Source organism: Dama dama, chromosome 9 (genome assembly GCF_033118175.1).
Source record: "Dama dama isolate Ldn47 chromosome 9, ASM3311817v1, whole genome shotgun sequence".
In the NCBI taxonomy this organism is placed as follows: domain Eukaryota; kingdom Metazoa; phylum Chordata; class Mammalia; order Artiodactyla; family Cervidae; genus Dama; species Dama dama.
This window is the reverse complement of record NC_083689.1, coordinates 69,593,755-69,615,943: the sequence shown is the minus strand read 5'-3', so window position 1 is coordinate 69,615,943 and position 22,189 is coordinate 69,593,755. Positions and strand designations below refer to the sequence as shown.

Sequence of the window (22,189 nt, the reverse complement as noted above, 5' to 3'; positions counted from 1 at the left end):
TTGTAAAACATGCATGATAGTAGTGTCTGCCTCATAGGAATTTTTATGGAGATTATACAGGAACATTACAAAGTAAGTTCTGTTTTAGTTTTTATTAAACAAATGGACATTCTCTTCTTAATCATAGATACAATGGTTCGGATTTTGTAATTTTAATGAGTGGCAAAACAAAGAGAAGTTAGACGATCTGCTAAATGCTAGTATAGCTAGCTACAATTTATCTAGGACACACTGTGTGCCCAGCACAGACCAGGTACTTGACATCCATCATCTCATACATGTGGTCTGTATAAAATACTCAAATGTGTTTGACAAGTAACAAACACACATTGAAAGCTGACTGCATACCAGGCACTGGTCCATGGCTATAAATATGAATAGAACACAAGCCCTGCTCCTGAGGAGTTCCCAGTATGGTTGGGATGCTCAAGCTGGGTCAGGCAACTTCATCATCACCTTTGGTTCAATCAGCTGCAAGATGAGGATGTTTGAAGAGGTGGCTCAAGGTCCCTATTTCATCTAATAATGAATGATTTCACACTCATCGGAAAGCAAACTTTTTAAGCTTTGCCACTAATAAGCACTTGTGCTAAATGACACTGTAGACAATCAATACTGCAGTATTTTGGGAGGTCTTTGAGCCCAAGTTATTTGGATTGGGCTGCTGGAACACACTGGTAGAAGCAGCAGCCCTCTAGAGAGAGAGATCTCACATGGTCAAGGTCAAGCTCCAAAGACAAAACTGTAGTGTTCAAACAGGAAGATGCCTTGCAGTCCTAAAGGACACCTAGTTCACTGCATTCATTTCTGTACTGAGCACCAGAAGGAAAAGGTGATGTAGTTCATAGCCCACTAGGTGTCCCACTCCTTGACACTCATGCTAGAGATTCCTGCACTGCCCCACAATACATCACAGAGATGAATAAACCATATTCAAGACTAACACTGTTTGGATTCAAACCTCTACTCTGCCACTTTTTAGCTATGTGATCCCAAATCAAGTTATTGAGCTTCTCTCCTCCCTCTGAAGTTGGTATCATAATACCAATCCACATAAGGATTAAGTTAGATATTTACAAGTTGCAATGGCAGAGAGCCTGATGCAAAATGAGCCTTCAATAAATGATGATGATGATAATGACAAACACTAAAAGAAGGCATTTACTTTGGAACAAGCTCCTTTTCTAAACACTTCACATTTATCACCTCATTCACTCTTCACACAATCATATAAACAGGTGGGTATTGCTATTACTCCCAATATATGGCAGTACAGAGAGGTTGAAAAATTTGTCAAAGTAGCAGAACTCAGATGTGAACATAGAGCATCTCTGTCCTGAGTCTGAGCCCCTAACCACTACCCTGAGTGGGGTCTCCAGTGATTTTCTGTCCCCAACACGAAATCTTCCTACAGGTCAGGTGCTAACTCAGAGTCTACACAGCAACCTATGACACAGATGGCATTATTCAGTTTGCATTAAATGTTTATATAAACATAACAAGGGAGTATAACAAAAGATGGAAGCAGTGAAGGGAGAGGTCATTGGCTGTAGATAAAGAGAACTTGAGTAAAGGACTGAGTTAAGGACGTAACTATCAGGAACTACTCCACACGGGAAAAGTCAGTGCATATCTTGGATGGGAAGCAAATTTGTGATCTGATGACATGGGGCAGGTTACAGAGATAATGAACCACTTCAGCAGCTTCAGAGTTATGTTGAAAAGCCAGGTCATTGTAGCAGTTAGCTAGAGGAAGAGGACATGAACATGAGCGGCTGAACCGAACTTAACTGAACTGACTGTATGTTGTGGTATAAAAGGGTAGGCTTTGAAGTCAATCACCAGTTCTTTGACTTACTAGCTGTTTCCTTTAGAAAGTCACTCAACTGCTCTGAGCCTTGGGCTTTATTTTACTAAAACGCAGATTGTAATACCTAATGTGTAGGGTTGTTTGGAAAATTAAACAAGATAATTTTTTTTAACTGCCAAGCAGTGACTAGCACATATTAAGCACATGCTTACTAAATAATACTAGTTTCCTTGTAAAGCACAGTGTGTGATAAACTACAAGAGGTGAACCTATGGGTGTTTACAACATAGGTAAATTAAACACTCTTCCAAGTAGGGAAAAACACTAGAAAAGAGTAGGAGACTGTAATTTTGTCTTGATTAATAATGAACAGCAGAGTAATCTGATAAAAGCAGAGAAAAAAATTCACTTTTATTCTGATTTACATCTGGGACAAATAAAACTTGGTTGGATGTTTGTCCAGTTTATTATAATGGAAGGACTCTTTCAGCATAACCCTTGGGGACAGCATAAAATGCAAATCTGACACCATGGAAAATTCTGGATGTCCGATATTGGATAAACTGCCGAGTCCTCAGAAACACTTGCAGATGACATCACTCTTGGTTTGTCATTACTCAGAGGGTTTGGTTAAGGTGTGAACTTTTCCAAATCCCAAATTACTAAACATTCCAGGTGTACCAAATAATCAGTCTTTCCTCTTGACAATTGTCCAGAATCCTCACAGAAACTGCTTCACTCCTATCACACTGGATTTCCTGTGTTCATGCACCCCACATTCACCAATGTAATATTGGTGAACACCTCATTCTTTCTCAAGATATTCACTGTCAGTAAATTATTATTTGTGGAATAGAATTATAATTCTAAAGGGATATGCATTATACGGTGATTTATGGAGAATATGTTTTTACCATCCAGGGAAAGACCAATTTTCTGACACTTCAGCTCTATTTGCTCAGAAGCATTAGTCTTACAAAATTATCCATTATGACTAGTAATGGCATTATTCTCACCTCAGTAAGTACTTGGTTTGGTAAATCTTTAAGAACTCTCAACTTGGGCAATCAATTTAGTTAACTACAGGAAATAGCCTATTTTATATAGATTATTACCTTAATATCATATTGCTCCCCAAACTCACATAACATTCAGAGTGAACTGTCACTCAATATACATTTACATAGACACCTCACTATTGAGCCAGCCAGATGAAACATACTTGAGAAGCCAGATTTGTGTAATATCACAGTTATCTAGGTTTGAGTTCATGTTCTCCACCACATTCACCCTCTAATCTTTCTCTATACATTAACTTCATGTCAAACTATTTCAATATAACAAAAACAGCCCCAAACAGGGAATGAGAGGGATATATGAGTCTCAGCTGAATTTCAGTGGAAAGATAATGAATTCCATCTTGTTCTTCTTGTCCCACCATCCAACCATCTCACTATCAAGAACCCGGAGTATTTCAGAATTATCTTCCAATCCCTCAACAACTCACATCCAAACAGTAGCTGAGGTTGAGGTATGTCACTTCCATCTTTTAAATGTCTTTTGAACGTTTATTCTTCATTCTACTGCCCTAGCTTCACTCTTCTATTTATATTACAATATAGAATTTTTCTACTTTAAAGTTTTTGAAATATGAAATAAAAACATCATAGAACATGCATATTGACAAATGACAACTATAGTCCCTTGGACTTAAGGGCAGATTCATGACACCTTTTCGAGCCTTAAACTTTGAGACACTTTCTCCATTATATTGCACCCTTATACAAGCAAGTATCTAGACTACAACTTGGATCATACCTCCCTCCCTCTCTTTCACTTAAAACACTTCTCTGATTTTTTTTAATATAAACTAAGTTCAAGTTCAAAAAAATGTTTACAGATTCTAATTCAGAAGTAGAACCTAATGTGCTCCAATATTCTAGAACATATTATCTTAGACCCCTACAATACATTGGAAATTGACCTGTATCATCTTCGAAACTTAAAACTGCAATTCAGAAGCTTAACTTCCTGGTGCTTACTGCAAATATTAAAAAATATTAAAAAGTGAACCATTGTCCATCACTAACATGTCTATAAATAACATATGCTGGAAAGCATGTGGATAAAAGAGAACCCTCTCACACTGTAGGCAGGGATGTACGTTGGTGCAGCCACTACAGAACGTCCCTCAAAAATTAAAAATAGAGTTACCACAAGATCCAGAAATCCCACTCCTAGACAAAAACATAATTTAAAAAGATACATGCACCTTCATATTCAGAGCAGCACTATTCACAATAGCCAAGACATGAAAACAACCAAAATGTCCATCAAAAGATGAATGGATAAAGAAAGATGTGGTAAAAATACACAACGGAATGCTACTCAACCATAAAAAGAATGAAATGCCTTTTGTATCAACACAAATGTACTTAGAAATTATCACATTAGGTAAATCAGAAGGAGAAAGATAAATATCATATAATGTTACTTATATGTGGAATCTAAAATATGGAACAAATGAACTTATCTGAAATAGGAACAGAATCACAGAGAACAGACTTGTGGTTGCCTGGAGGTAGATAGGAGTGGGATGGACTGGGGATTGGGGATTGGCAGATACAAGCTATTATATGTAAAACAGATAAACAACAAGGTCCTATTCTATAGCACAGAGAACTATATTCCATATGTTATGATAAACCATAATGGAAAAGAAAGTGAAGAAGAAAGCATACGTATGTACAACTCAATCATTTTGCAGAAAGTAACACAGCATTGTAAATCAACTACATTTCAATTTTAAAAGTGAGCCCTTTTGATGCACTAACACTGGTTTATGTAATCCTCATGGGTCAAGTGCCAATAGCCCCTCTCATGAGTGATGAACAAAGGCCCACAGAAAAGAGATGCCACCCCTGCTATTATCAAAGTTCATGCTGCCTGGGAGACACATGTAAAAATTATTATCTGGAGTGATCAGTAAAATAATACATACATAAATGGAGCTACAGGAGCATCAGGGAGGAGTTACACCAGGCAGAAAATGAAGAAAAGCAGCCCGAGGAGAAGAAATGGCCTGAGAAAAGGCAAGAAAGTCTACCTGTGCACAGATGTGAGGGATTAAAAATAAACTCTATTATTCAGGAAAGACAAATATCCACTATTCTATTTTGGATTTTCACATGAAAACCTTACTTTTAATTATGTTACGGTTACATTTCCTTATCACACAGGAGTTCTTTTATATTGCCAACATAATTACTTACTTTTGACATTACCAGGGGAAAAGAAAGCACTTTTAGGACTGTGCTCTCACTAATACAAGAACTTATTTATACTGTTACAGTCTTTACAAAAGCTCTAGGGAATTACCTCAGAATAACTCCAAAAATCTTTTTGCCAAGATTTTCTTTTTATTTGAACTTCAACAAGTAAATGTCCAATCTGCTGCATGGCCCTAGGTACCAAGATCAAGAATTTCTTCAAGGAAGTATAAACACAAATTCTTTAAAAAAAAGAAAAAAAAGTAAAATGGCTATATTCCTCTCCTTCTATTCCTAAAAATGGAGGAAATAATCCATTAACTATCAGGTGTAAATAGATACTGAAAATTCTTTAATGTTCTCCAAAGGCTAATTTAACACTGATGTTTCAACCTTTATCTCACGAAAACTTTCTTAATTACTACTAAAATAAAAAAAAAAAAAAACCCACAAACTTACTACTTTGATCTTAATCTCATCCTTCTCCCTACATTATTTACTCAAATTATTTATAAGTTACAGGCTATAGAAACACAGTTAACAAAATGTAGGGAAAACTCACATGAGGATTGCAAAAGAAGAGAAACATCTCACAATTGAATTACCAGCCTCTGAAGAGTTGACATTTAAAAGAAATCAATCCTCACATGTAATCTGAGCAGCAATACTTTTCCCCCGCCCCCATCAAAACCACTGCTTGTAGGTTATTTTGAATTTTACTACCATCACTTTCCACGTTCTTTTTTCTTCCCCCATGATTTCCCTTCCCCCAAAAGAGCTAAAGAAAACTGTATGGTCTTACTTACAATTGTGAAGTTCATGACTTTGAGAATCCAGATGGTCATGGCCAAGTTCACCAGTATTAAAATCATCAGGAGTAGGACAAAGAAATACAGGCATCTTTTCCGCCAGCCATAAATCCCCACTTTGTATACCTGCGGCCCCTCAGCGCTGGGCATGGTGGCCCGGTGATGGGTGTACTGTTCCTGAGGCATCTGAAATAAATCAGCCGGGAGAGAAGCACTCACGTTAAACTGCGAGGAAAGAGGGGGGGAAAGAATAGGAAAAAAATCAACTTGAAGACATGTGGCTGACTGCTGTCTGTATGTTTCTGCCTTCCTGACAAATCTAAAATCTGTATCCTCTGGACAAAAGTGGCTCCTCTGGATGCATGCGTGAGCCCTCTCTTTTCATGCAGCCATCTCTCATCATGCGCTCTGAGACATCCACATATATATCGCAGGTGTAGAGGGACCCATAGGAATTCACTTTCCAAATGATTCTTAGAACTCCGACATCTTTATGAGGGAGACACCCAAAGTCTTCAGGGTAACACTGAGAATTCACCTGCAAAAGTAGATTAACCTCAACAGCTCACTGTGCTGGTGTACTACGCTGCTTGGCTTCCCTAGTGGCTCAGACGGTAAAGAATCTGCCTGCAATGCGGGAGACCCAGATTCAATCCCTGGGTCAGGAAGATCCCCTGGAGAAGGGAATGGTAACCCTCCAGTATTCTTGCCTAGAAAATCCCAAGGACAGAGGAGACTGGTGGACTACAATCCATGGGGTCGCTAAGAGTCAGACGTGACTGAGCAGCTAACGTTACGCTACTACTACTTAGGCAATTGATTTGGGGTAAAATGATCTCCAAAGAAATTATTCTGTATTGCCAGAAAGTCAGTGGCAAAATCAGTCCATGGGGTTTGAAAAGAGTCGGACATGACTAAAGCGACCTAGCACAGTGGCAAAAGCAACAACTTTGATCCTGCCTTCCAGAGTTCAAGGAGGTGTTGACATGCTCACTTGATTCAGGAATTCTCCAAAAGTGATAGCCTGTGTTTAAATGCCTCCCTTGACAGAGATCTCACTACCCTTTCAAGTAGTCCTTAGGAGTTAGATGATTCTAATTCTTAACAACACATTTACTTAATAAATATAAAAGAGTCTGAAAGTCAAGTAAGGTATGAATATGCACTCCAGGAGCTTGCAGGCTAACGGGAAAAATGAACTAAACAGTGATTATAGTAGAGTGAGATAAATTAGAAAAAAAAATCTGCCAATATTAAGTAATATACCAATCCCCTTTAAAGTAAGGAAGGTTTCTCCAACCCCTGCTGTTGACACAAATTATACTAGCACTACTAATTAGGTACCAACACAAACCTAAGTAAACATCACTTCTATAAAACTCTCCAACCAAAACAAATTTTAAAATTAAATACAAACAAAGTTACCAATGCGTATCGTTCAAAATGGAAAATAAGTGCCTACTGAGAAGAATGATGATCTGCAAAACTACACAGCATATTGTGGTAGCAAGAGCTTTAGCACAGCATCCTCTGAGCACAGCGTCCCTGCTCGGCCGTGAGCCATGCGACACAGCCCTGCTGCTTTTCTCCATTCACATGGCCGCACAACTTTTATTTTGGTGTTTTTACTTCATTTGGCCCTCACGTAGGCATACCGTATTCTCTAGGCATAAGGCCTCTCTCCACTTATTTTCATCTTAGTCAACAGCAATTACGGGAGTGATAAGTGGTGCCAAGGTGACCATGTGACAGACAAACTGTAGACCCTAAAACCGCATCCTTGGTTATGACGTCATCTTCTGGGTGGTTCAGAATATCATCACTGTGTGGTTTTTAGCTAATCACTAAAATGCACACATAAAATCTAAAAATCCCCCAGAGAACTCATGGCCTTTATACACCAGTGGAATTCCATTTGAAAAGCCAAATGAATTCTTACTTAAGGTCTATTCAAATGTTCAGTGAAGACCTACACACATTTATGCCATTCTGAATACTTACCTAGCACCAAAATCAGGCTCTAATATGAGTATATGTTTAAACATATGTGTGTGGAATGAATAAGTAAAAAACAAATGAATGCATGAATGCTGAGCAAATGCTGAATGTTTTTCCACCCACTATAAAATCTACTGCCACCTGGGGTTGTCCAAGCCAAATACCAGGAGAAAGTTCTTATTTGTATCCTTGCACATTTCCACTTCTGGCTCCCAAAGCCCTGAGTTCCCAACCAAGCAGTGAGTGTCACATTATGAAAGTATCTCAATGTTATTACTCAGCCCCTTATAATTCTGCAAGTCGGGGTATTTGAAACAACATGGGAACACAGCAATGTCATCTCTCACTGACCATTTCACACACTAAGATCAATAAGAAGGGAAGAAAATGTCTTATAAGTCTGAAGGAAATTAGACCTTTCTTTTCCAAGGAATCATATTCCATAAATTAAACTAAATCTTAGAATCCTATTTGCAAGATTCTTTGATTCTAATCAACTAGTTTTATACATCAGCTAACAACACTAGAGAAGCTGATCCATTTGGGTTTGCTCCAGAGTTTGTGGAGGGTGGGTGGCAAGGACAAAAATAGCTGTTTTTGACCCTTGTAGGTGTGAAGAACAAGGAGAAATTCTTGACAAACCAGTGTACAAAGCTAGCGAATATTGCCACCACACCCTGTGCCTTTTCTCTAACATTTGTCCCAATCAATGGAAGGCATTATGTAACTTAGCTATCAAATGGAAATGAATATTCAATAAATATTTATGTAGTTGTGGATATGGACATTACACATGTGATTTCTTTTCATACCCAGATTATTTGAACTTGACAGTTGCAATGACTATCTCCACTTAGGGTTCACAATACTGATGCCCATCAGAAGCACCTGTGGTGCTTTTAAACCACCTACACTCAGGTTAACAAAATAATAATCACAAGGGTAAGACCCAGGCATTAGAAGTTTTAAAAGTTCCCCAGATAATACTTAAGTGTAGACAAGGTTACATACCATTGACCTAGAATAATGGCTCAACCCTGATTAAGCAGTAGAACCCCAAACAAGCTTTTAACCGATACAAAATCAAATTCTGAGTGCTACAATGGAATTGGAAAGCTCCTCAAGTCATTCCAGGCATTTGGGACAAATAATCTAAAAAATGCCCCTTTTGTTTGGTTGTTTTTTATTAAGCCAGATGCCTTCCTTGCTGCCGCTGCCTTTTTTTTTTTTTAATTAATTTGTTTGGATTACAGTTTATTTACAATGTTGTATTAGTTTCAATTGTATAGCAAAGTGAATCAGTTATAAATTTCCTTTTTCATAATGCAACTATTTCAAAGTAAAAATATCTTAAAGTCTAGCATATGAAACTGCAGAGCTCCTCTGCTTAAAGGAAGAGTGAGGACTTGGCCACCCTTGAAGCACTTTTGCAGACCCTTTGGACTCCTAGAAACCACTAACTTTGCCCCAGTGTGAACTGACCAGCTGAGGAGCTAAAAGCCAGCAAGCCAAAGTAGTGACCCTTGAGAGGGGATCAGAACCTATATTCTCGGATACACAGTGTAGGGGCAGATTATGCATGTCATGAGGACTCCTGGGTCTGAACCGTATTACCAGCCTACCTTAAGGAGTCACATAAAAAAAAAAAAAAATTCCAGTCTGCAATTCAAGGAAGGAGGGAGGGAAGGAGAAAGCAAGGGAGAAAGGGACCCATTTTGTACAAATGATTATAACTTATATGTGGAATCTAAAAAAGTTGGTGCAGATGAACTTATTTACAGAACAGAAATTCTGTTATGGATGTAGAAAACAAGCTTATGGTTACCAAGGGGGAAAAGGGGAGAGGGAGAAACTTGGAATTGACAATACTATATATAAAATAGATAACTAATAAAAACCTAGTGTGTAGCACAGGGAACGCTATAGTCTGTAATGACCTTTATGGGGAAATATACTAAAAGAGAGTGGATCTATGTATAACTTATTCACTCTGCTGTACGCCTGAAACTAATACAGAATTATAAATCAACTATACTCCAACAAAGTTTTTTAAAAGAAAAAAAATACAAAGTGTTGCCAGCAAAACAATAAGGTAATGGATACATCTGTTATCAATAATTCTGCTTAGAAGAAGAAAATTTAGATAAGCTGAGTATATTGAATTTTCTAGTAAAAAAACCTGAAACATGTTGAAATAATAAAAATTTAAGAGGCAATCCAGACTCCAATCTGTGTTTCTTTTGGTCCTTCCTGAAAGAAATCTGCTGCACAGGGAACGAAGTTGTAGTTTCAGATTCTCCCTCGTCCAGTCTCTTCCACGGCCTTCAAAGGGGCCCTCCCTGGTAGTGTATTAACCTCATCACACATTTTTTGTAAAATCAACTAAAATAAGATGAAAAAGGCTGTCTTTTTCAACTTCCCTTTATTTTTGGTGGCTCTGACAGATTTACATGCATTTTGAAGGTCCAAATAAGAGGAATCTGAATTGGGGGGTTCACATAGTTTAGATGATATGTATTTATATGATTTGTAGCCACTTCCCTGTAGAGGTACATTATGCCAGCTCCCCTTGTGTAAGAATGTCTTCCAGGAATTCTCCTTCCACTCTTGATGCCAACTCACCAAGCATGGCATCATGAAGGTACAGGACCAAAGGACACGTGGTCATGTAAATAAACATGTCCTCTGACGGCAAGCCCCAGATACACGGGGATAGCAGAGGAGCCAGAAGCTAGCCGGAGACTGTTTTCTTCCTAATCATCAGTTATTTAAAATTTCAAGCATAGAATTCAGTTTTCATTGACACCCAGTCAAAAGAGAAATTCTATCCTGTTAAGAATACACTCAATGCAGCACAGAAAACAAATGTTCCCCACAGTTTTCCTTTTTCTATGGGAACCATGGAAAAGAGAATCAGAATTCTTGTGTTTTCAGGGTATGTGCACTGTCTGTATTCTGTAAGTAAAGTTGCATGCTATATGCTTCACAAACATCAGTATTTTTTTAAGTTTTATTGAAACTGGAATAGGAGACAATTACCTTTCTACTGTCCGTACAGAAAGTGATAGTACCATATATAACTTGTGTATGACAAGAGTTGTCATACTAAGAGGCAATCAAAGGATATGCAACCAAAACTGTAGAAGAAGTATGTCAGACACATAATTATGAATGTTATTTTTCTGGATTTTATAACAGTTCAGCTTTTAAAAATTAAAAATTTAAGTCCCTTTCTCATTTTAAGTACATGGTCATCTTTATAAACTTGAGTTTGTATTTCTAATATTGTTTTCCTTAAAATAGTCCCACAATTTATTTAAGTTTCAGGCTTCATAAAACCTGGAGAGTCTTCTGGTCCCTCCCATAAAGAACCTCAAGCATACACCAAAACTTCAGTAGAATACCATCATAATACATCACTGCTTAGCTGAGCTCAGGAAAAGTGAAAAAAGCGCAAGTGTTAGTCACTTGGTTGTATTCGACTCTTCACAACCCCACGGACAGGCTCCTCTGTCTGTGGAAGTCTCCAGGTAAGAGTGGAGTAGATAGCCATCCTTTTCTCCAGGGTATCATCCCTACCCAGGGGATGGAAACTGGGTTGCCTGCATTGCAGGTGATTTCTTTCCCATCTGAGCCACCAGGGAGCTTGATAAAAGGTACAACTATCTACATTCCACTGGTAGGGATTTTCTGACTTTTGAATGTGCAAGAACCACCCTGGCAAACTATAAATGCAGATTCATAGGCTTTGCATCACGGAATAATCACTTTGGTAAGATGTAGGCACATTAGCGAAATCTGTATTTTTAGCAGCATCAAAATTGATTCTGGATACAAAAGGCCCAAGGACCATGTTTCAAGAACCCAACTTTACATCCAACACAAAAAAAGCATCCCAGGGTCCACCTTTACCTCTACTTCTGTTACTTCTCACCAGATTACCCATTCCCTCCCATATGCTAAAGGCATGCTTTCCCATCCTTCACATTTTCGCTGCATTCCTACCCTGGAGCTTTCATTTCCATCATCCTCTTTAGCAGTGTACTGAGTATAACATTTTTTGCAGTCTTCAGTGTTTTGTGCACAAATCTCTTTGTCATTAAACACAATCTTAGCTTACCTTTGTAATTTTTTCCACATGTTGCCTAATTTTACTCTCATTGATGCCCAGGGTCCCCAGGCCCTTGACAAATACTAAAAACTTCATATTCTTATATATCTACTGAAATGGCCCATTCAAAAATCACTAATTATGTCCCTGGTCAAAATTCAATATCCTTTCCTTGGACCTGCTGAAGCTTTGGGTATTGACCAACATCTGCTTCTCCCCTGGAAACCTTGTCCTTCTTTAGAATTCATGACACTTCTATCCCAGGGCGCCTTCCTTCTGTCTCTGATTTCTGTCTTTCCAAACTCTCCTCTCTGCCTCTTTATCCTAAGTTCACATTATGAGTCAGTGTTATCTCTCCCATCTCAGAGACAATGGCCAGTGTTACACTTTCATTCTGTAATTCTATGAATATTAAACTCAACTTATCACTTTCACTTCAGCTTCCATCTCAAGTTAAACCTCTCTAAATGTCTTCATCCTTCTATTCCCTCATCAAACAAATTCTATAAACTGCACAGAGTCAAGATATCACAAGGATGATTTACCTTGCCTTCAGGAAGCTCACAGGCTGAGTGTTAGGGGACTTTGAACAGCAAGTGCTTAAAGAGACAAAGTGAACCATGTAAAGTGTCTACACTGAAATATATCTAGTAATGTGAAAAAGATTACCACAGGATGAAAATTATTTTATATAGACTCAAGATTCATTTAGAGAGAACTATCTAAGGATGCAACATTTATGCTGAGATATGAAGGACAATAAAAGACACCAAAGTAAGGGAAGGGGGAAAAGAATGATTCCAGGAGGAAGAAGGAAAGCAAAGGCAATGGTCCCAATGTGGACAAGGTCTGTGTGACTCATTGTATTGAGTGAAGCAGAGAAGAGCATGAGATGAGGCTGAAATGCTGGCTGGAGTCAGATGATGCTGGGCCTTGGAGATAGTTATAAGAGATCCAAATGTTATTGAAAAGTCGGTGAAAACCAAAGGCCAAATCTAAAGCAAGGGAGTAAAAAGCTGATTTATAATAGTATAGCAATGTCTAGACCACAATAGGTACAAAATAAATATTTGTTGTTTGATGTGATTGACCATCTTAATTTTCCCTCCATCTATACCAATTATGCATCAAAAATTCTCAAAAATTGAATATTTTCAATAATGTAATTATACATGTTTGCAAAATTACATATAATAGCATGCTTTGCTCTGCTAAGTCACTTCAGTGTGTCTGACTTTGCGACCCTATGGACCACAGCCCACCAGGCTCCTCTGTCCATGGGATTCACCTGGCAAGAATACTAGAGTGGGTGGCTGTGCCCTCCTCCAGGGTATCTTCCTGACCCAAGGATTGAACTTGTGTCTCTCAAGTCTCCTATAATGGCAAGTAGGCTCTTTACCAGCTGTGCCACTTGGGAAGCCCCATAATAGCATACATTTATTCAATGCACAAATAAAAATCAAGCCAATGCTAAATAGCAAAGGATATCCTTCAGTAAAACTAAACAGCTATAAGATCAGAAGGAAAAGAATGAAAATTTATACAACTTTTCTCCCTTACCTAAGGCACATGCAACTATATTGATGTTAGGTAGGATTAATTCCAAAGCATTACTTTACTCCTTCATGAGGCTATTTTCAATGTTCACCTGTTCATAAACAAATCCAGGTGACTTAAAGATACCTTGTTTCTTTGCACACAAAATGCAATAGGATTACAATTCCCAGAGAACAAATGTTGTAAACTTTGAGTTGCTTTGTTATTAATAAAGAGGAACTGCCAATCATCAGGGCAATGTCATAATATAAAAATCACCCATAATGATGGCTAATTAAATAGTTGCCAAGAATAATAGACATGGAATTTCCAAAGAAAATCATTCTGGATGGGTATTTTAAAAGCCTGATTTTGAGCTGTAACCTCATGGTCTCACACATTCAAATTTTCAGACACAGGATCATGCAGTATTACCGAAATAATGATCTGGACACTCATTTAATGTGACAGTCTCAAGGACAGCATCCGTTTTTATGACTTGGACTTGTGCAGAACTTCCTGGTTGTGTGGTTGGTTTCACTTCTGTCACTGATCACACTACCAAGACTTGGCGACTTGGCTAGCATGAAGACTTTTTCCAATGACCTCACAAAGGCCCAACAGCAGTCACAGGAGCCATATGATTTGTACAAAGGCCATGATCACTATGAAGTCTTCACAAAGATCCTTGAGCCAAGCTCAGCCTAAGTGATACCTTGGTCCCGTAGCTGTTGCTCTCCCAATTCAGGAAGTCACATTATATGCCTAGCTTAAGGCTCTTCTACACTGAGTCTCAAAGTGTTAAATCCAATGACTTTGACAAGCCTTTGACATCTTAACACAGAAACTGGCCTTATCATACTCAAGTGGTCATACCCATGTTCACTCCCCTTCCTAAATCTATTTATAGTAGATACCAGATAGTTACCAGAAAACCTTATATTGCTCTCGTTCCTATATTTTACCAGTTGATATAAGGATGATGGAAGGTCTTTGGGCAGAAACATACACAGCTGGCCTCCTTCATGAGGCTGAACTCCTATTCTAGAAGAATGCTATTAGAAACCATCACTTTCTGTGTTCAATGTTTTTGTTTCAGTTGGGTTCTTCATCAGGAGAAGAACAAATATTTTCTTTCTTTCCTCCCCAAATAAAAGAGATATCTAGAAAACCATTACAGTATCTGCATTATCAGTCATCTGTGGAAAATGATAATATTTTGAGGGATGATTTTAAATAAAAATCAATAAAATTTCTAAAGACACATCAGTTCTATCAAGTTTCTTGAAGCTTTTTCTTTTTAGCTTGTAAAATTTTATGGGCCATGATCCACTTACTAATAGGGTAGAGATGAGGATAAGGAGGCTTTGGGAGGCATTTTATTAAGGCTTGCCAGACTCTTCCACCCTCCCACCCTCCCCAGGCTTCATAGTGTCTTGTTCCATAAGGGGATTTATGGGAGTGCTAATGAGTGCAATTCTCTGTATGGTCACATACCATGGGAAAAAGAAACATAACAAAACACAGACCTGGCAGGTGAAGGGAACCCCAATCCCAGTCTATTTTTCAACAGAAAAAAAATTGTGACCATCTACTATGTTGTCACCCTGTTTATTTATCATGAGAAATGTCTGGCTGGATGAGTTTACAAGCTAGAAATCAAGATAAAAAAGAGAAACATTAACAACCTCAGTATGCAGATACCACTCGAATGCCATAAAGCAAAGAGCAACTAAAGAACCTCTTGATGATGGTGAAGGAGGAGAGTGAAAAAGTCAGCTTAAAACTAAATATTAAACAACAACAACCAAAAAAACTAAGCTCATGGCATCCAGCCCCATCACTTCATGGCAAATAGAAGGGAAAACTGTGGAAGCAGTGACGGATTTCCTCTTATTGGGCTCTAAAATCACTGTGGATGGTGACTGCAGCCATCAAATCAGAAGATGATTGCTTCTGGGCAGGAAAGCTATGACAAACATAAACACTGTGTTGAAAAGCAGAGACATTACTCTGCTGACAAAGGTTTGTACAGTTGTGAGAGGTGGAAGGTAAAGAAGGCATGCGTGCATGAAAAATCACTTCAGTCATGTATGACTATTTGTGACCCTATGGACCCCAGCCCATTCAAGCTTCTCTGTCCATTGGATTCTCCAGGCAAGAATGCTGGAGTGGGTTGCCAATTCCTTGTCCAAAAGAAGGCATAGCACCAAAGAATTGATGCCTTCAAACTGTGGTGCTGGAGAAGACTCCTGAGAGTCCCTTGCACTGCAAGGAGATCAAAACACTCAATCTTAAAGGATATCAACCTTGAATACTCATTGGAAGGATGGATGCTGAAGCTGAAGTTCCAGTATTTTGGTTACCTGATGCGAACAGCTGACTCTGTTCTTTCCTGATGCTGGGAAAAATTGAGGACAGGAGAAGAGGGCATCAGAGGTTGAGATGGCTGGATGGCATCACCGATGCAACAGACATGAACTTGGGCAAACTCAGGGAGGCGAGGGACTGGGAGGCCTGGAGTTCTGCAGTCTATGGGCTCACAAAGAGTCAGACACTACTGGGCAACTAACAACTATGTGCCAGTTACCACAGTAGAGCCTGGGGCTATACAGGTCTCCAAAAGGATAAGTAGGGTATGTCCGTCTTTACTAAGCTTGTATTTTTAATGAGACAGGTGGACAGTAAACAAGTAAATGGATGAAACCATTAGAACTAGAGTAGGTGGGAGGAAGTAAACAAGGCATTTTCCCTGATAGAGAGTAGGGGGTGACCTACGCTGGTCATAGAAGCCCCCTGATCAAGGGGCAACTCAAGTGAGACCTAGAGTTAGAAGTTTTCTGGCAGGGGACAGAAGCAAGTATCTCAGCCTTAAGAGCATCCTCAACGGAAGCAGGACAGTCAGCAGGGTGGGCACTGAATGAACTCAGATCAAAGAGTTGAGAGAGGGGTTTGCAGACAGACATTGTGGATTAACTATACTCTGCTTCAGCCTACAGTAATAGTTCAGAATTAACATGGCTGACCAATAAATACATTCAGCTATTTAGAAATAAATGATACAAACCAAGTGAGCTAGGGTTAATGCTGCTGTGGCATGTTAGAATTTCCAGAACACTTAAAAGTAAACAGGGATTACATCACTGTTTACAACTGTAACCAGTTTATATAAATAGCAAGCATAAGCAAGTCCTCTCCCAGGTTCATTACAGTTTCTAGAATTTATTGTAAATCTGAGTCATTTTGGATGATTCTGGCACATAAATAATTTTACATTAGACATGTTAATTTTTGAGGTTTCAGATTTAAAATGATCTGCTTTCAAGGTTGTTTTCACTCAGCCATCCATACAAGGTTTTAGTCTTGGATTGCTAATGTTTGACACAGTTTTGACAATTGTAACAACACTGTACTTTTAGCTTTGATTTAACAATCAACATTTTTTACTTGTAAAATCTGCCCAGAAAAGTGAATGTCTATTTGTATAAAATTATCCAGGAATGGCATTTCCTATTTAAATAAATATTTGGACTAATTATAAGTTAGGTATTACATCTTCTAGTTTTTCAAGAATTTGAACAGGTTAAGAGTTGAACAGTTTTACTGAAAAAAAAATTAGACAAGTGCATATATTTAAAAGAGCTGAAGGAGATACAGTTAAAATCTCTTTTTCATTTACGCTTTCAGCCTTTCTCCACAGAGGCAACTATTACCAACTTCTTTCTTATCCCTATATAAATGTTCAATACACATGCAGGCTTTATGCAATATGTACACTCAAAGCATCCATACTCACATTTAAATTTTTCTTTTTTACAAAAAGAAGGGGATATTTTCATTCTTTACTGTTCCCAATCTAACTTGATTTACTTAGCTAGCTCAGTGATAGTCCAATAAAAAACACAAAAATCTGTTTTTTAAGTTAGCTTAAAATTGTATGGTACATGATATTTAACTTAACCAATTTTGGGGGGTGAACATAGATTGTTTCCACTAGTTTTCTGATACCAGTGCTTATTTAAACAAATAAATACTTAACTGGGTATTGCTATGCACCGGCAGTAGTCATTAAGCAGTAAAAGGCAGAATCCCTGCTTCTTGGTCCTTACATTTTAGTAGAAGAAATGATAGACAGACAAACAAATATTAAACTTGTCATACTTACTCTTGGGAGAAGTCCTATGAATAAAAACGTAAAGCCAGAGCAGGGGACAAAGACTGGGGAAGTTCTTGTCTGTAGGACGGTCAGGGAAGCCTCTCTGTGGTAGAAATATTTGAGGGAAAAACATGAACAAGCAAGAGAGTAAAGCATGAGGACATTTGGGAGTGCACTCCAGTCGGAGGAAATAATACCAGCAGGTGTATAGGCCCCGAGGCAAGGGCTCACTTGGCATGTTTCAAGAACAGTGTGGATACATCAGGGCATACACAGGGGAGAGTGTCTGAAAGTAAGCTTGGAAGTGCAGGCAGAAGGGCTGCACCTTGGGTCTTATAGGCCACAGTAACACCACAGGTATGACATTGACTGTGATAGTAACTATCAGAGAACCAGGGCATAAGAGTGATCAGATTTTCCCTTTGGAATTCTTCTCATTCTCTAAGGAACATACTGCAGGGGACAGGAATGCCATCAGAGAAACTGGGGGCTTGTGACTCCTGCAGTCACCCAAAGAGGGTGACAGTAGCTCAGATTTGGATAGAGGCTGAGTGAGAATGTGACCAGTTGCTATATTTAGAAAGTAGAGCTAAGAGAATTTGCTGTTTCCCAAGACAGAGAGCATGTGTAAGTAAAGGACAGGAGTCAAGGAGAATGCTAGGGTTCTGGCATGAGCAGCAGGGTGAATGATAGTGCCCTTTATCAGGATGGAGAACTGTGGGAGACCAGTGGCTTGTGGAGCAGGGGGAGAATGGAGTCAAAGGAGGGGGCGGGCAGATAGAGCTCTGTTTAGTCATGTCGGTTTTGAAATGCACAGAAAAATCCATGGGGGTGGAGTCACAAAGGCACTCAGAAATGAATCTGGAATTCAGGGGGAAGACAGGGCTCAGAAATGAAATGTGTAAGTTTTCTGCATATAAGTAAAGCCACAGGAATGGGTTATACAGGTTTCACAGGTGTCCCAACAGACCTCTCAGAGAAGACCTGAGACACTGAATTGCTAGGTTAAGGTAGGTTTGAGTGTGTGTGGGTGTTGTGTAGATATTATCATCAAAGACTTTCTCCAAAGTACAAAACACTTTATATTTAAATTCAAAATCCTTATCTCTGATGAATTAGAAGATATTTCAGTATAATTATGAACATTCATTCTCACTGTCCTAGAGATTTAGATGTGTGAGGTGTCAGTTGAGGTCGTTTCAGACAGAAATATCTTTGTGAAACACACATACCTATTTGTACTAGGCATTATCAGATACATTAGCTCATACATTCCTGACAACACTCTAGGGGATCAATCTTATTAAAACTATTTCATAAATTAAGATACTGAGGTCCTAAGGAATGATGGGATGTTCTCAAGGGCTCCTAACTAGTAAGTTGGTTGGGGTCTGGACTCAATTTCTGTCTTTCCTTCCATTAAACATAGAATGAGGCAAAGGCTTAACTTTTGCTGAAAAGGATGCAAGACATTTAGAATTACCATTTAGATATATTTAGCATGGGGTGTATTTTAAAAGGGCATATGTACTGCTACCACCTGACAAATTTGTGTTTTCCTTCAGGTCCTCCCATTGCACTACTCGAGGCATTTAGGACACATTGATGAGCAAAGCCACAGATTCCTAATCTCAAGGCAGTGGCAGGAGGCCATGATGGGAGAGTTAGCTAAACAACATGAAAACTATGTTTGAAACTTATTTTCTAAGAGAATGGGGGCTACAAATAAAAGATCGAAAAATAAAAAGACAGGAAAAATTCATAGATAAGCAGTGCTGGGGGTGGAGAGCTGGGCAGGTTCAAATTTTAAAAGCATGAGAAAGGCTGACCTTATGGGAAAAGCAGTATCTGAGCAAAGACATGAAGGAACCTTGATAGTCAGGGAAGATCTGGCTCTGCATGCCACTCATACATCATTCTAAACATGCTCCTAGACACTGCACTGAGAACCAGGAAAGAACATGAACTGAACACCCTAAACAAAAAAAGTAATTTTAAATACTGATAGCAAATTTAATAGTGTCATTTTCACAGGCAAAGGGCACTGCACCCACCCATCGTGGCCTCCTCTACAACCTTTTCAGCTACGCTATGGTACATAAACCCAGTGCTTCTCATATCCTCAAGGATGATTCTGATCAGAACCAGACGACGATGACTGCAGTTGGGCCACTACAGAGCTTCTGTGACTTGGGGACCAAGCTGTGCAATAAAATAATGAACACGACTCAGACATGTAAGATCAAAGACTGAGACACAGCGCTTGAAGGAAACAGACTACATAAAGTTCAAGTCACAGTTACAGGTGAGAAAACTAGGTCCAGGGAAGTGAAGCGACTTCATCAAGGTCACAGAGTAAGTTAGTCAGAAGATGGCTGAATTGAAAACCATCATGTTTCCCACAAAGTTCAGGCTTTAGTCTTTTCAACTGAAACATCTATTTGACATCACTTTCATCAACAAACATTCAACTGCCTTTTGAACAATACCCAAAAGCAAATAGCAACAAAACCAGGTTTCCTAACACAAAGAATACAAAGCTGATGATAAATACTTGCATGATGGTTACCGTGTACTAGACTCTGTTCTAATGCTATACTGAACCTATTTAATTCTCATAGACATAAACTTACTATCCTGATTTTACAGTTAAGGCAACTGAGAAACAGAGAGTTTAAGCAACCTACTTGAAGTCATTCAGCAAAAATCTGAACCCAGAGTGCCTGAGTGAAAACTCTGTTCTAGTTCTCATGTTAAATGCTTTCAGATATGTGTGTATATCTGGTCAGAAAAGTGTGATTACTAATTAAGAACATATTTTTGTAACAGTTATAGCTAAAATTTCTCAACACAGATACTAATTTTAAGACAATTCTTCATAAACTTTTTGAGTGACCACTGTATCTCAGCCAGGGCACATGTTACTCTAAGTACAGGCATTTTTCACCCAGGTAATAAATTATCTTTGATATTTCTCTGAAACCCATATATTTTTACAGCATCATGAAAAACAGCTGCAACAAATTAGGCACACCCTTCTATAGTGATTCAATAGTTCCAAAAAATAAGCATTGATCCCATAAGGTTATCCCTTGACAATTGTGTTTGGCAAGGATCTTGAGCTATTACCTGTGCTCTTATATACTTGCACTAAAATCTGTGGTCTGAAATGAAAAATCTCATCTCATTTTTAGTCAAGAAATAATTTTTAAAAGATTATTTCTTTAAAAAACAATTAAAGTGTCCAGAAAGAAGCAGGATAACAGTAACAGCTAAAAGTTATTACGCACTTTGCATGCCTTCACACATGTTTATATATACACATGCTCATATGTATATATGTCTACTGAGGTACAACTTACAACTAGTCAAACACACTGATACTCACTATGCAGCTCGAGTTTTTATAAATCTGTATAAAAAAAATTCACTCAAGACAGGGAATCCTTCCATCACCCTAGAAAGTTCCCTTATGTCCCTTCCTCATCAATCCTCACCCCCAGTGGCAGTGATTACTCTAATTTCCATCACAACTGAAATTTTTAATCCTAAGTGCAATTCTATGTGGTGGTGATTCCAAAGAATGTCCAACTTTGAGATCCATGCTCTTGGCCACTATGCTGTTCCACTATATTTCTTCCCAATGGACACTTAGCCCATCTCGATGGTGTCCTCTGAGAGAATAAAGGCATGATGTCTTAACTTCTCTTTCAAGTATCTAGAATATACTGTAGGTACCACCCTTGAAAGAACTGAAAAAAATGGTCAACTGAATGATTTTCTATATTCTGTGTTTCAGATGAGACACACTATTGAGAGCTTACTGATGTCACAGAAGGCAGACAGGATCAGTGAATGAAGTGGACATGCGCCTTCTCAAAACAACAAACACTGCTCATTTTCCCAACTGATGCACCATGAGAAATCAGGCCAGGGATGCCATTCTCCAACTTCTTCTACATAATCTAGAGATCTAAATTTGTACATAATACCTCAGTACATGTAAGTGCTTTGTAACTAAATGGATGTAAACAACAACAAAAAACACTTCATGAGTCAAAATGTGTCCAGAGGCCAGCCCTGGATTGCCAGTTTAGGACCTGGTATTTGCATTCTTGGCCTAAGAAACACCAGGATTAGCTTCACCAGTGACAAAAGGGAGACCACAAACCTCTGTAGGTCACAGCCAGCCTAGGAGGTAATGTTTGTCATCATGTGGTAAAAATTCTGCTGTCCAGACTCTGGTCTGTTGCCAACACTCCTTCCCACTGAGGGAAGCAGATGACTTTGGTAAACATCGTAAACAAACAGAAGAAAAAAACAAAGAAAGAAAGAAAGAAACTGGCATTGGGAAGAGGAAAGCAATAAAAACACAGAAGGAAAGAGCTAGAAAGGGTATAGAACAGTAAAGAAGACAGCTACAGGTAAGAAAAGGAAGCAAAGGACAGGCATCTCTAGGTTTGAAGCATATTCCTTCACTGACTATGCCGGCCCAGAACC

The 22,189-nt window shown here is 38.6% G+C and overlaps 1 protein-coding gene across 4 annotated transcripts in view; it reads right to left on the bottom strand.

The window, feature by feature from the left end:
- Positions 1 to 22,189, bottom strand: part of SGCD (sarcoglycan delta) — a 660,276-nt gene that overhangs the window by 405,387 nt on the left and 232,700 nt on the right. For 2 of the 4 annotated variants that reach the window (XM_061151820.1, XM_061151819.1), the window contains one exon: positions 5,886 to 6,074. In XM_061151820.1, coding sequence (XP_061007803.1) covers positions 5,886 to 6,074 — 189 coding nt within the window. Of the gene's footprint in view, positions 1 to 5,885; positions 6,075 to 17,698; positions 17,801 to 22,189 lie in introns of those variants that run through there. The other 2 variants (XM_061151818.1, XM_061151817.1) reach the window with 2 other exon arrangements.